Source organism: Rhinoderma darwinii, unplaced genomic scaffold, assembly GCF_050947455.1.
Source record: "Rhinoderma darwinii isolate aRhiDar2 unplaced genomic scaffold, aRhiDar2.hap1 Scaffold_3355, whole genome shotgun sequence".
Taxonomy (NCBI): Eukaryota; Metazoa; Chordata; class Amphibia; order Anura; family Rhinodermatidae; genus Rhinoderma; species Rhinoderma darwinii.
In genome coordinates this window covers 28323-43367 of record NW_027463413.1, presented here as the reverse complement: position 1 = coordinate 43367, position 15045 = coordinate 28323, and the positions used below count along the sequence as shown (strand labels likewise).

Here is a 15045-nt window from a genome sequence, read left to right as displayed (position 1 = left end):
GTTACGCACCTCCTATCGCTATTAATCGGTCGCCTTTCTTTAGATCGGCTCCGGCAGCAGGAGAATTTGGGGTGACGGTCTCCACACAGACGTGCCCGGTGTCTCCGTCTCTCGCCTGCACCATCACCAGGCCGATGTTCTGAGACGTCCCTTTAATTAACTCCACCTGCGACAGAAGGAACGAACACAATGAGCAAGAATCACAAAAGGAGCCGGCGACCGAGAGGCTGGAGACCCCCCCCCCCCCGCACCTGCAGACAGGAGCCGGAGACCCCCCCCACACACCTACAGACAGGGGGCCGGAGACCCCCCCCCACACCTACAGACAGGGGGCCGGAGCTCGGACTGACACTGCTGAGCTCATAGGTGGAGAGGTTGGAATAGTAAGAATTCTACTCCTACTGCGTGTCAGTCTTCACTGCAGATCTAGCATTCTATTCAAGATCTGCAGGGAAAGCGCCAATCATCAGTAACAACACTGCATCTGTGATCTATGGGGGGGGGGGGCTGCAGGTTACAGACCCCCCCCCCCCCGGCTGCTCCCATGATTTGCGCACTTTCCCTCCAGACGGCGAGCTTCTGTGCAATGAAAATAAAACGTTCACCAATTATGAGGAGATTTGAAATAAAAGTCAATTACCGGAGACGGATGAGGAGCAGCCGGCGCTGGCGGCGTCTCCCGCGTTCAATACCCCCCTCCCCCGTCTACGTGCCGCGCTCCCACAGACAGCAATTTATTCAGCGGCCGCTTCCTGAGACTCTTAACACGGAGACGCGGCGCTGCCTCCCCCGCCGCACACAAGGCTCCGTATTGATTCCGCTGCCTCCATGTTTACACCACCAATCAGGGAACGATGTTCTGCAGCAGCCGCGACGCTCGTCAGGACCGCAGAGGACAAGAGTCTGACTTATAAATGGCGCAAGTACGACCGGGAATAAAACACGCAAAACAATCGTCACAAGAATCAGCGGCGCCTCCACCGTAAATAACGCTGCGAGGGTTCCCATAAGGACGCGGCCCCCCCAACTGACCCACGGCTAAGACGCTGCCGCCATGACGACCGTCCCCCAACTGACGCACGGATAAGACGCTGCCGCCATGACGACCGTCCCCCAACTGACGCACGGATAAGACGCTGCCGCCATGACGACCGTCCCCCAACTGACGCACGGATAAGACGCTGCCGCCATGACGACCGTCCCCCAACTGACGCACGGATAAGACGCTGCCGCCATGACGACCGTCCCCCAACTGAGGCACGGATAAGACGCTGCCGCCATGACGACCGTCCCCCAACTGACGCACGGATAAGACGCTGCCGCCATGACGACCGTCCCCCAACTGACGCACGGATAAGACGCTGCCGCCATGACGACCGTCCCCCAACTGACGCACGGATAAGACGCTGCCGCCATGACGACCGTCCCCCAACTGACGCACGGATAAGACGCTGCCGCCATGACGACCGTCCCCCAACTGAGGCACGGATAAGACGCTGCCGCCATGACGACCATCCCCCATTACATCAACAGTCCTGAACTCCTCCCATTGTAATAACTCCCGCAAGAAAATACGATTATTAGTGATACAGACGATGATTATGGCGTCCCGTGACTCCGCCCCCTCACAGGTCCCGTGACTCCGCCCCCTCACAGGTCCCGTGACTCCGCCCCCTCACAGGTCCCGTGACTCCGCCCCCTCACAGGTCCCGTGACTCCGCCCCATCTCGTTCTGAGCGGCGCCGGGAACCGCACGTACATCTCAACCTCTCGTCCGACCGCGGTGTCACGTGACGTCTGGTGACCGGGATTAACACTATCTATGCCAGGTGCGGAGTCCGTTACGGAGACACCACATGTCGCAATGGCTGCTGATCGTTAAAGGGCGCCCGTCGCTGGCAGCTGGGAGGACGGCGCGGCCGTGTCACATCCAATCATCGGCCCCGGGCCCCGAATCACCCTAATCCCGGCCGTCACCTGAAAATACAAACCAATTACTTCAATTTCAGAAAATTCCCAGTGAGCAGAAGACACGGGATCAGCCGCCCCCGGAGCTGCGCTCAGCACACAGGACTGAAGGGGTTAAACATAAGAGACCAGAGCGAGCGCAAGACCCCGGCCCAATATCACCAGAGGCAGCGGACCGCCCAGAGAACACGGAGCCCTGACTGATCAGGAGGAGGATGGGGGTGATAGTCCTCCTGCCCGAGACAGCGCCCCCCGTACACCCCAAACCACCGGCACCCTCTCATGTGCAAGTCACCGAGACCCCGTCACCCCCTCATGTGCAGGTCACCGAGACCCCGTCACCCTCTCATGTGCAGGTCACCGAGACCCCGTCACCCCCTCATGTGCAAGTCACCGAGACCCCGTCACCCTCTCATGTGCAGGTCACCGAGACCCCGTCACCCCTTCATGTGCAGGTCACCGAGACCCCGTCACCCCTTCATGTGCAGGTCACCGAGACCCCGTCACCCCTTCATGTGCAGGTCACCGAGACCCCGTCACCCCTTCATGTGCAGGTCACCGAGACCCCGTCACCCCCTCATGTGCAGGTCACCGAGACCCCGTCACCCCTTCATGTGCAGGTCACCGAGACCCCGTCACCCCTTCATGTGCAGGTCACCGAGACCCCGTCACCCCTTCATGTGCAGGTCACCGAGACCCCGTCACCCCCTCATGTGCAAGTCACCGAGACCCCGTCACCCTCTCATGTGCAGGTCACCGAGACCCCGTCACCCTCTCATGTGCAGGTCACCGAGACCCCGTCACCCCTTCATGTGCAGGTCACCGAGACCCCATCACCCCTTCATGTGCAGGTCACCGAGACCCCGTCACCCTCTCATGTGCAGGTCACCGAGACCCCGTCACCCCTTCATGTGCAGGTCACCGAGACCCCGTCACCCCTTCATGTGCAGGTCACCGAGACCCCGTCACCCCTTCATGTGCAGGTCACCGAGACCCCGTCACCCTCTCATGTGCAGGTCACCGAGACCCCGTCACCCCTTCATGTGCAGGTCACCGAGACCCCGTCACCCCTTCATGTGCAGGTCACCGAGACCCCGTCACCCTCTCATGTGCAGGTCACCGAGACCCCGTCACCCTCTCATGTGCAGGTCACCGAGACCCCGTCACCCTCTCATGTGCAGGTCACCGAGACCCCGTCACCCTCTCATGTGCAGGTCACCGAGACCCCGTCACCCTCTCATGTGCAGGCCGCAGGGGGGGGGTGATGAAGCGGCGTCTGTTCTGTCACTCTATTGATTTCCAATATGGCAGCGTCCCGGCATTACAAGCAGCCATTACCGTCCAGCGCTGCCGCCTCCGCCGCTCCTGTGTCAGCAGCTGTTAACTCCTTCACTGCCAGAGTTGCCACCCTCAGCGTCAGGACCCAGGCAGCCGGAAACAGCTGATAACAGCGAGCAACAGAACTCATCTGAGCAGCGTCTCCTGTACAGGACGTTATAACCGCGGCACGAATCCTCCGTATACCCCCCCGGCTGATAACAGAGACCAATAAACACAAGTAACAGGTCCTATAAAGCAGCAGCACTGTGTACCCAACCGGCCCCCCTCCCCCGACACAACCTGGCCCCCCTCCCCCACCCCAGACACAACCTGCCCCCCCCACAACACAAACGGCCCCCTCCCCCACCCAAGACACAACCTGCCCCCCCACACAAGCTGGCCCCCCTCCCCCACCCCAGACACAACCTGCCCCCCCCACACATCCTACTCCCCCTCCCCCACCCATCCTGCCCCCCTCCCCCCACCCATCCTGCCTCCACCCCGCTACTCCTCATGGATCACCACTGCTCAGTCAGGCTCTGTTCACACGCAGCAGCAGAGTACGTCTGACATTACGCAGCGGTTCTCAGGCCAAAACAGCTCCTGATTTTCCGACGTTTTTACAAGTACTCGCGTTTTTTGTGGCGTCTTTTACGGACGTAACTGGAGCCGTTTCAATGGAGTCAAAGACAAACGCCTCCAAAAACGTCCTGCACTTCTTTTTCACGGGCGCCTTTTTCCGCGCCGTATTTTGACAGCGACGCGTAAAACAACACCTCGTCTGAACAGAACATCGTAAATCCCATTGCAAGCAGCGGACAGACGTATTGGAGCCGTATTTTCAGGTGTAATTCGAGGCGTAAACCGCCCCCATTACGTCTGAGACCGTGCGTGTGATAATAGGCTTAGGGCATGTTCAGACGGCAACGCCAATTACGTCTGAAAACAGATCCGTAAATTTAAGACGTTTTGACAAGTGCGCGCTTTTTTTGACGGTGTGTTTGAAAAACGGCTCCAATTACATCCCAAGAAGTGACAAGCAGTTCTATGAGGTGGGCGTCTTGACAGCGGCGCGTAAAACGCCTGAATTACGTCCGTAAATAGGGCGTGTGAACATACATCTCCCAACCAAAAGGAGAACCAGAGCATCCCAGCAGCACAGAGTATGTCAGGAGAGGAGTGTGCTGATCATGTGGGAGGAGCAGGATCCCCAGCAGCACAGAGTATGTCAGGAGAGGAGTGTGCTGATCATGTGGGAGGAGCAGGATCCCCAGCAGCACAGAGTATGTCAGGAGAGGAGTGTGCTGATCATGTGGGGGGTCACAGGCTGAGAGTTACATAGTGGGAGGAGCAGGATCTCCAGCAGCACAGAGTATGTCAGGAGAGGAGTGTGCTGATCATGTGGGAGGAGCATGATCCCCAGCAGCACAGAGTATGTCAGGAGAGGAGTGTGCTGATCATGTGGGGAGGTGACAGGCTGAGAGTTACATAGTGGGAGGAGCAGGATCTCCAGCAGCACAGAGTAGGTCAGGAGAGTAGTGTGCTGATCATATGGGGAGGTGACAGGCTGAGAGTTACATAGTGGGAGGAGCAGGATCTCCAGCAGCACAGAGTATGTCAGGAGTGCTGGCACAGCAGATATTCTGCTCATGCAGATCTTGGGCTTCTTGCCCAGCAGCAGTGACGCGGAGCAGCGGGACAGGTCAGGACTAGGCTCCGGGACTACGGCCGCAGGACGACCAGTCAGGAGTCAGTGTCAGGAAACATCTCTTCAGTGGAGGATGTGTAATCACGACATTACCGCGCTCTGGGGGAGGGGCCGCAGTGTGATTGACACCTGATCTCCGCTCCTGGGGGAGGGGCCGCAGTGTGATTGACACCTGATCTCCGCTCCTGGGGGAGGGGCTGCAGTGTGATTGACACCTGATCTCCGCTCCTGGTGGAGGGGCCGCAGTGTGATTGACACCTGATCTCTGCTCCTGGGGGAGGGGCCGCAGTGTGATTGACACCTGATCTCTGCTACTGGGGGAGGGGCCGCAGTGTGAACGACCTCACTTCAGACCAACAAGGTCAAACCACTGGGATGTATCATAAGGCCCCATGCGCACGCCTGTAAATATTTTCCATAATTACGGACCCATTCGGTTCTATTGGCCGTGGTCACTTTTCCGTATCGCTGTGGGTGTCCGTGCCGTAGAAAGTGCCAGGAATTAGCCCTTATTCACACGACGGTTCCCCGGCCGCAGTAGGAACAATAGACGCCTAATGGGGCTATTCACACGGTGCTGTTTACAGGGGTACTGTGTGGCAGGGCCGGGGTGTACAGCAGGGGGCGCTGCGCTGACTCCCTTCCCCTGCTTGATTTAAAAGTGCCCCGTCCGGCGAATCAGCAGCCACCTTTTTGCCCGGGCGCTTCTTCAGGCATCGCTACCGCTATAGCTGCTGGCGGCGACACCTCCCATGGCCGATGGAGCCGCTAGCAGCTGCTGCTACATCTGTAGTGACGTCACTATAGCACTATAGCGGGGGAGTATCTCCCTGCTCTGTATGTGCTAGCCCCACTTTAGCTCCCTGAAGGAGCGGAGTCCCCAGTGTGTTCCGCTCCTGGACAGAGTGCTTGATGTCTCTGTCCATATATGGACAGTGACATCAGGGGAAACTCCTAAAACGGAATCCCTTAACACTCTGTGACCGGGGACTCCACACCATGCGAAGCCAGAAATGTTCAGTGTCCATAACTGGCCACAGACGACCGGGGCATCACCGGCCACATGGCGATTCCCCTTCATGAGTTGCCCCTGATGTCACTGTCCAGATCTGCCCGATTCCGTTGCGGGCCGGAACGGTTGCGAGACTGCCAGGAAAAACGGCCCAAAACGATTTTGTTGGCCGACACTCGGACCCGGTGGTGTGAATATGAGCTTAGGCTTCATTCCTGCAGGGTGCTGGCTGTTTTTCTGACGGCTACCACCCCGACCCGTTCATTTCAGTGGGGCCATGCACACTTCAGTTTTCTTGACGATCCCGTTGCTCCGTTCCGACAGTAGAGCATGTCCAACTGTGGTCCGAGATTCCGTGACTGTGAGGTCCATGCAAGTCAATGGGGCCGTCAAAAAAAAAAACTGAAGGCATCCGTGTGCCGTCCGTGTCTCACTGAGCCGTTGCCTAGCAACGGCCGGGCGGGCAGAGGTACACATACAGACAGATACTGCACTAATCGGCAGCCCCTTCTCCCTGTCAGCTCAGAGAGAGAAGGGGCAGCTGATCAGTGCTGGAACGCAGCGATAGAAAGAAAAAGAAGTTCATACGTCCCCGGCCGTTGTCTTGGTGGCCCGACCTCCCTGGATGACGCGGCAGTCCATGTGACCGCTGCAGCCTGTGGTTGGCCTGTGATTGGCCGCAGCCTGTGATTGGCCGCAGCCTGTGATTGGCCGCAGCCTGTGATTGACCTGTGATTGGCTGTAGTGGTCACATGGGATGAAACATCATCCCGAAGGCCGGACTGGAGGAAGAAGCAGGGAGTTCTGGGTAAGTAGTAACTTTTTTTTTTTGTTGCAGGTTTTTTAATGAACCATTAATCTATATTGTGAGCGCCGGGCATGGTCCGCCCCGCCCTGTTACCAGCACCGCCCTGCCCCGCCCTGTCCTGTTACCCGCACCGCCCTGTCCCGCGGCCCGCCTTGTCCTGCGGCTGCATTGATTGGCAGTCACTCTTTCAGCACCCTGGACAGTGAATAGCATGTGCGGCGCTCACAATATCGTGTGAACGGGTTGGTTTCCGCTCGGAGTACACACGGGAAGCGCACGGATCCAATCACGGACACACGGATCCATGAAAACGGTGAGGTTAGTGTGCATGAGGCCTAAGTCTATGGCAACACTGACTGTCCACACGACCGCCCACATACTCCTCGTCACTAGACCCCCGAGGTCACATTCTCTGAGCCTTATTTAAAGCACTACAACCCCCCAAATCTCCTATAGACGGGGGAGGGGGATGTTTATAGAGACAGAAGCTGCAATCCTACAATTACCCGGACGTGACCTGTGGTTGATAACATAAAACAATAACTTCGGCCACCACAGATGATGGAGCAGTCTAGTCTGGATGATGAGAGTCGAGGTCAGCCTGGAACTCAGAGCAGGAGGGGCATATTGTGCGAGGTTTGTAGCCCACCCACTATATCAAAAGCTCACGGGGCCTCGATCACAAGAAACACGACCGACTAACGATCCCGGTGACAAGAGACGATCACAGCGAGCGGCCGGAGGAACAGATGGGGGAGGGGTGAGAAGACCGGGGGAGGGGGACTAACAGGATCACTGAAGACGTGAGCGAGGAGGATGAGGGCTGTAATCCGGGGTATGGGGGGGGGGGGCAGCGGAGCCCGGGGGACCGCTCTCTGCTGTAATTACCATAAAGTGACATTTCCAGATAAAGCCCGAGTTTAATTTCAGAAGAAAAGACTTTCTGATCAAACACTTAAATGTCAAATGTCCGAGAGAAGACGCGGGGGATAATCCGGCGCACAAAACGAGAACCGCCCCTCCCCCGACACCAAGAGAAAGCCAACCCCACAGAAACACGACACAGCATCAACGGAACTCCACCGACCCCAGGAACCATGGCGGAGAACCAGAGCGGGAAACAGGAGCAAGAAATCCAGCACACAGTCATGTAACATCCATACAGAAACACTGCTGGTAGTATGGGGGGCACTGACGAGACACGGGCCCTGACAAAGGATCCCACCTTTACCACAAGAAAGCACATAACATTTCTGCGCTGCTAGATCTGCCCCGGTCACCTGTAAGTGCTATTATCTGCTCGATCTTCCCCGGTCACCTGTAAGTGTTATCTGCTAGATATGTCCCAATCACCTGTAAGTGTTATTATCTGCTAGATCTGCCCCGGTCACCTGTAAGTGTTATTATTATCTGCTAGATATGTCCCGGTCACCTGTAAGTGTTATTATCTACTAGATCTGCCCCGGTCACCTGTAAGTGTTATTATTATCTGCTAGATATGTCCCGGTCACCTGTAAGTGTTATTATCTACTAGATCTGCCCCGGTCACCTGTAAGTGTTATTATCTACTAGATATGTCCCGGTCACCTGTAAGTGTTATCTGCTAGATCTGCCCCAGTCACCTGTAAGTATTATTATTATTATCTACTAGATCTGCTCTGGTCACCTGTAAGTGTTATTATTAGGGATGTCACGATACCAGAATTTGGACTTCCATACCGATACTTCGTGTATATTTGCGATTTCGATACCAATTCGATACTTCGCCAACAGTAATAATAAAAAAAAAAGTTCTTCTGTTTTCTGATGTGAGGCGCGAGGTGCGATGATGAATTTACCTCCACGTGCCTCACATTAATAGTAATTAACCCCATCATGTTTCATAATGGGTTAATGTGCGAGGTACATGATGGGGTTAATTACTATTAATGTGAGGCACGTGGAGGTAAATTCATCATCGCACCTCGCGCCTCACAATAATACGTGATAGAAAGAAGTTGTTTTGATTGTTCTTTTACAGCGCACACGTCGTAAATGATGCAAAAATATTGTTGCGCCGGTTATTACAGCCGCGCCGATACTGAATGTGAATATATACTGATAGCACACAGGCATATATCTATATACTGATAGCACACAGGCATACATCTATATACTGATAGCACACAGGCATATATCTATATACTGATAGTACACAGGCATACATCTATATACTGATAGTACACAGGCATATATCTATATACTGATAGCACACAGGCCTATATCTATATACTGATAGCACACAGGCCTATATCTATTTACTGATAGTACACAGGCATACATCTATATACTGATAGCACACAGGCATATATCTATATACTGATAGCACACAGGCATATATCTATATACTGATAGTACACAGGCATATATCTATATACTGATAGTACACAGGCATACATCTATATACTGATAGCACACAGGCATATATCTATATACTGATAGTACACAGGCATACATCTATATACTGATAGCACACAGGCATATATCTATATACTGATAGCACACAGGCATATATCTATATACTGATAGTACACAGGCATATATCTATATACTGATAGTACACAGGCATACATCTATATACTGATAGTACACAGGCATACATCTATATACTGATAGTACACAGGCATACATCTATATACTGATAGTACACCGGCATATATCTATATACTGATAGTACACAGGCATATATCTATATACTGATAGTACACAGGCATATATCTATATACTGATAGCACACAGGCATATATCTATATACTGATAGTACACAGGCATATATCTATATACTGATAGTACACAGGCATATATCTATATACTGATAGCACACAGGCCTATATCTATTTACTGATAGTACACAGGCATATATCTATATACTGATAGCACACAGGCGTATATCTATATACTGATAGCACACAGGCATATATCTATATACTGATAGCACACAGGCATATATCTATATACTGATAGTACACAGGCATACATCTATATACTGATAGCACACAGGCATACATCTATATACTGATAGCACACAGGCATACATCTATATACTGATAGCACACAGGCATATATCTATATACTGATAGTACACAGGCATATATCTATATACTGATCTTACACAGGCATACATCTATATACTGATCTTACACAGGCATACATCTATATACTGATAGTACACAGGCATATATCTATATACTGATCTTACACAGGCATATATCTATATACTGATAGCACACAGGCATACATCTATATACTGATAGTACACAGGCATATATCTATATACTGATAGTACACAGGCATATATCTATATACTGATAGCACACAGGCATATATCTATATACTGATAGTACACAGGCATATATCTATGTACTGATAGCACACAGGCATATATCTATATACTGATAGCACACAGGCATATATCTATATACTGATAGCACACAGGCATATATCTATATACTGATAGTACACAGGCATATATCTATATACTGATAGCACACAGGCATATATCTATATACTGATAACACACAGGCATATATCTATATACTGATAGTACACAGGCATATATCTATATACTGATAGCACACAGGCATATATCTATATACTGATAGCACACAGGCATACATCTATATACTGATAGCACACAGGCATATATCTATATACTGATAGTACACAGGCATATATCTATATACTGATAGTACACAGGCATATATCTATATACTGATAGCACACAGGCATATATCTATATACTGATAGTACACAGGCATATATCTATATACTGATAGTACACAGGCATATATCTATATACTGATAGCACACAGGCATATATCTATATACTGATAGCACACAGGCATATATCTATATACTGATAGCACACAGGCATATATCTATATACTGATAGTACACAGGCATATATCTATATACTGATAGCACACAGGCATATATCTATATACTGATAGTACACAGGCATATATCTATATACTGATAGCACACAGGCATATATCTATATACTGATAGCACACAGGCATATATCTATATACTGATAGCACACAGGCATACATCTATATACTGATAGTACACAGGCATACATCTATATACTGATAGTACACAGGCATACATCTATATACTGATAGCACACAGGCATATATCTATATACTGATAGTACACAGGCATATATCTATATACTGATAGTACACAGGCATACATCTATATACTGATAGTACACAGGCATACATCTATATACTGATAGCACACAGGCATACATCTATATACTGATAGTAATGTACAGGCATATATCTATATACTGATAGCACACAGGCATACATCTATATACTGATAGCACACAGGCATACATCTATATACTGATAGTACACAGGCATATATCTATATACTGATAGTACACAGGCATATATCTATATACTGATAGTAATGTACAGGCATACATCTATATACTGATAGCACACAGGCATACATCTATATACTGATAGCACACAGGCATATATCTATATACTGATAGTACACAGGCATATATCTATATACTGATAGCACACAGGCATACATCTATATACTGATAGTACACAGGCATATATCTATATACTGATAGCACACAGGCATACATCTATATACTGATAGCACACAGGCATATATCTATATACTGATAGTACACAGGCATATATCTATATACTGATAGCACACAGGCATATATCTACATACTGATAGTACACAGGCATACATCTATATACTGATAGTACACAGGCATATATATCTATATACTGATAGCACACTGGCATATATCTATATACTGATAGTAATGTACAGGCATACATCTATATACTGATAGTACACAGGCATACATCTATATACTGATAGTACACAGGCAGTTGTGAGGACATACCCAAGTATGCCCTAACAGGTAATATGGTGGGACAGCCCTGAGGTCCTTCATTGGACCCTGGGCTGTCTGCCCATATATGGTATGTCCCTCAATCGCAGGGATACCTGTGACGCGATCCAAGGCGCATCCCCCTTCAGGAGAATAGCGGCGGAGATGAGCGGTTTCTCTGATCTCCGCAGCGGGGCTGCAGCTGTGTAATACAGTCATTGCCCTGGAGTCCTGACAACAAGAGCGCGGCGTCAGGATGAGGTGATGCGGCCGGCGCTGCACTAATGAGCGGCGGTTCAGGCACGGAGGACAGAACATGGGGGTGTTTTGCAGTGCGCCCGCCATGTTCTGTCTTCAGTGCCGCCACTCATTAGTGCAGAGCCGGTCGCATCGCATCATCCTGACCCTGCGCACTTGTGGTCAGGACTCCGGAGCAGGGCAATGGCTATCACACAGCCGCGGCACCGCTCTCATACATTCATGTGTTACTATACTGAGCCGTGCGGCCGCAGCCCCGCTCTCATACATTCATGTGTTACTATACTGAGCCGTGCGGCCGCAGCCCCGCTCTCATACATTCATGTGTTACTATACTGAGCCGTGCGGCCGCAGCCCCGCTCTCATACATTCATGTGTTACTATACTGCGGCCGCAGCCCCGCTCTCATACATTCATGTGTTACTATACTGCGGCCGCGGCCCCGCTCTCATACATTCATGTGTTACTATACTGAGCTGTGCGGCCGCAGCCCCGCTCTCATACATTCATGTGTTACTATACTGAGCCGTGTGGCCGCAGCCCCGCTCTCATACATTCATGTGTTACTATACCGAGCTGTGCGGCCCCGCTCTCATACATTCATGTGTCACTATACTGAGCTGTGCGGCCGCAGCCCCGCTCTCATACATTCATGTGTCACTATACTGAGTTGTGCGGTCGCAGCCCCACTCTCATATATTCATGTGTTACTATACTGAGCCGTGCGGCCGCAGCCCCGCTCTCATACTTTCATGTGTTACTATACTGAGCCGTGTGGCCGCAGCCCCGCTCTCATACATTCATGTTACTATACTGAGCTGTGCGGCCGCAGCCCCGCTCTCATACATTCATGTGTTACTATACTGAGCTGTGCGGCCGCAGCCCCGCTCTCATACATTCATGTGTTACTATACTGAGCTGTGTGGCCGCAGCCCCGCTCTCATACATTCATGTTACTATACTGAGCTATGCGGCCGCAGCCCCGCTCTCATACATTCATGTGTTACTATACTGAGCTGTGCGGCCGCAGCCCCGCTCTCATACATTCATGTGTTACTATACTGAGTTGTGCGGCCGCAGCCCCGCTCTCATACATTCATGTGTTACTATACTGAGCCTTGCGGCCGCAGCCCCGCTCTCATACATTCATGTGTTACTATACTGAGCTGTGTGGCCGCAGCCCCTGAGGAAGCCACTCTGTGGCGATACGCGTGGGGTTTCTTTCCCCTATTTTCCCCCATATAGCCTGAGATATAGGACATGCTGATCTGATGCAACATTTTTACACACTCTTTTCAAGATTAATGCATTGCATGTCTGCTCTGGGGGTTTAGGTGAGTGTAAGGAGGTAGCTATTTGCTAGCCACTTATCAGGGTGGTATTCCTCCTTCAGTGATTTGTATATGGCATATCATATGCTATTTTAAATGTTTTTAACTTCTATGTAGTGTTTTTGTATTCAATAAACGGTTATTTTGCATACTCATATGGTTATTCTTTGAAAGTTATACCCGTTGCCTTATACATACCCATTTGTTTTGCTTTAACTATACCGAGCCGTGCGGCCGCAGCCCCGCTCTCATACATTCATGTGTTACTATACAGAGCCGTGCGGCCGCAGCCCCGCTCTCATACAGTCATGTGTTACTATACAGAGCCGTGTGGCCGCAGCCCCGCTCTCATACATTCATGTGTTACTATACAGAGCCGTGCGGCCGCAGCCCCGCTCTCATACAGTCATGTGTTACTATACCGAGCCGTGCGGCCGCAACCCCGCTCTCATACATTCTTGTGTTCCTATACAGAGCCGTGCGGCCGCAGCCCCGCTCTCATACATTCATGTGTTACTATACTGAGCCGTGCGGCCGCAGCCCCGCTCTCATACATTCATGTGTTACTATACCGAGCCGTGCGGCCGCAGCCCCGCTCTCATACATTCATGTGTTACTATACTGAGCCGTGTGGCCGCAGCCCCGCTCTCATACATTCATGTGTTACTATACTGAGCTGTGTGGCCGCAGCCCCGCTCTCATACATTCATGTGTCACTATACTGAGTTGTGCGGTCGCAGCCCCACTCTCATATATTCATGTGTTACTATACTGAGCCGTGCGGCCGCAGCCCCGCTCTCATACATTCATGTGTTACTATACTGAGCTATGCGGCCGCAGCCCCGCTCTCATACATTCATGTGTTACTATACTGAGCCTTGCGGCCGCAGCCCCGCTCTCATACATTCATGTGTTACTATACTGAGCTGTGTGGCCGCAGCCCCTGAGGAAGCCACTCTGTGGCGATACGCGTGGGGTTTCTTTCCCCTATTTTCCCCCATATAGCCTGAGATATAGGACATGCTGATCTGATGCAACATTTTTACACACTCTTTTCAAGATTAATGCATTGCATGTCTGCTCTGGGGGTTTAGGTGAGTGTAAGGAGGTAGCTATTTGCTAGCCACTTATCAGGGTGGTATTCCTCCTTCAGTGATTTGTATATGGCATATCATATGCTATTTTAAATGTTTTTAACTTCTATGTAGTGTTTTTGTATTCAATAAACGGTTATTTTGCATACTCATATGGTTATTCTTTGAAAGTTATACCCGTTGCCTTATACATACCCATTTGTTTTGCTTTAACTATACCGAGCCGTGCGGCCGCAGCCCCGCTCTCATACATTCATGTGTTACTATACAGAGCCGTGCGGCCGCAGCCCCGCTCTCATACAGTCATGTGTTACTATACAGAGCCGTGTGGCCGCAGCCCCGCTCTCATACTTTCATGTGTTACTATACTGAGCCGTGCGGCCGCAGCCCCGCTCTCATACATTCATGTTACTATACTGAGCTGTGCGGCCGCAGCCACGCTCTCATACATTCATGTGTTACTATACTGAGCTATGCGGCCGCAGCCCCGCTCTCATACATTCATGTGTTACTATACTGAGCTGTGCAGCCGCAGCCCCACTCTCATACATTCATGTGTTACTATACTGAGCCTTGCGGCCGCAGCCCCGCTCTCATACATTCATGTGTTACTATACCGAGCCGTGCGGCCGCA

The 15045-nt window shown here is 51.0% G+C and overlaps 1 protein-coding gene across 3 annotated transcripts in view; it reads right to left on the bottom strand.

The window, feature by feature from the left end:
- The window catches only part of PDZD8 (PDZ domain containing 8), a 37303-nt gene that overhangs the window by 3169 nt on the left and 19089 nt on the right, over positions 1-15045 (bottom strand). For all 3 annotated transcript variants that reach the window (XM_075848286.1, XM_075848288.1, XM_075848287.1), the window contains exon 4: positions 10-166. In XM_075848286.1, coding sequence (XP_075704401.1) covers positions 10-166 — 157 coding nt within the window. The remainder of the gene's footprint in view (positions 1-9; positions 167-15045) is intronic.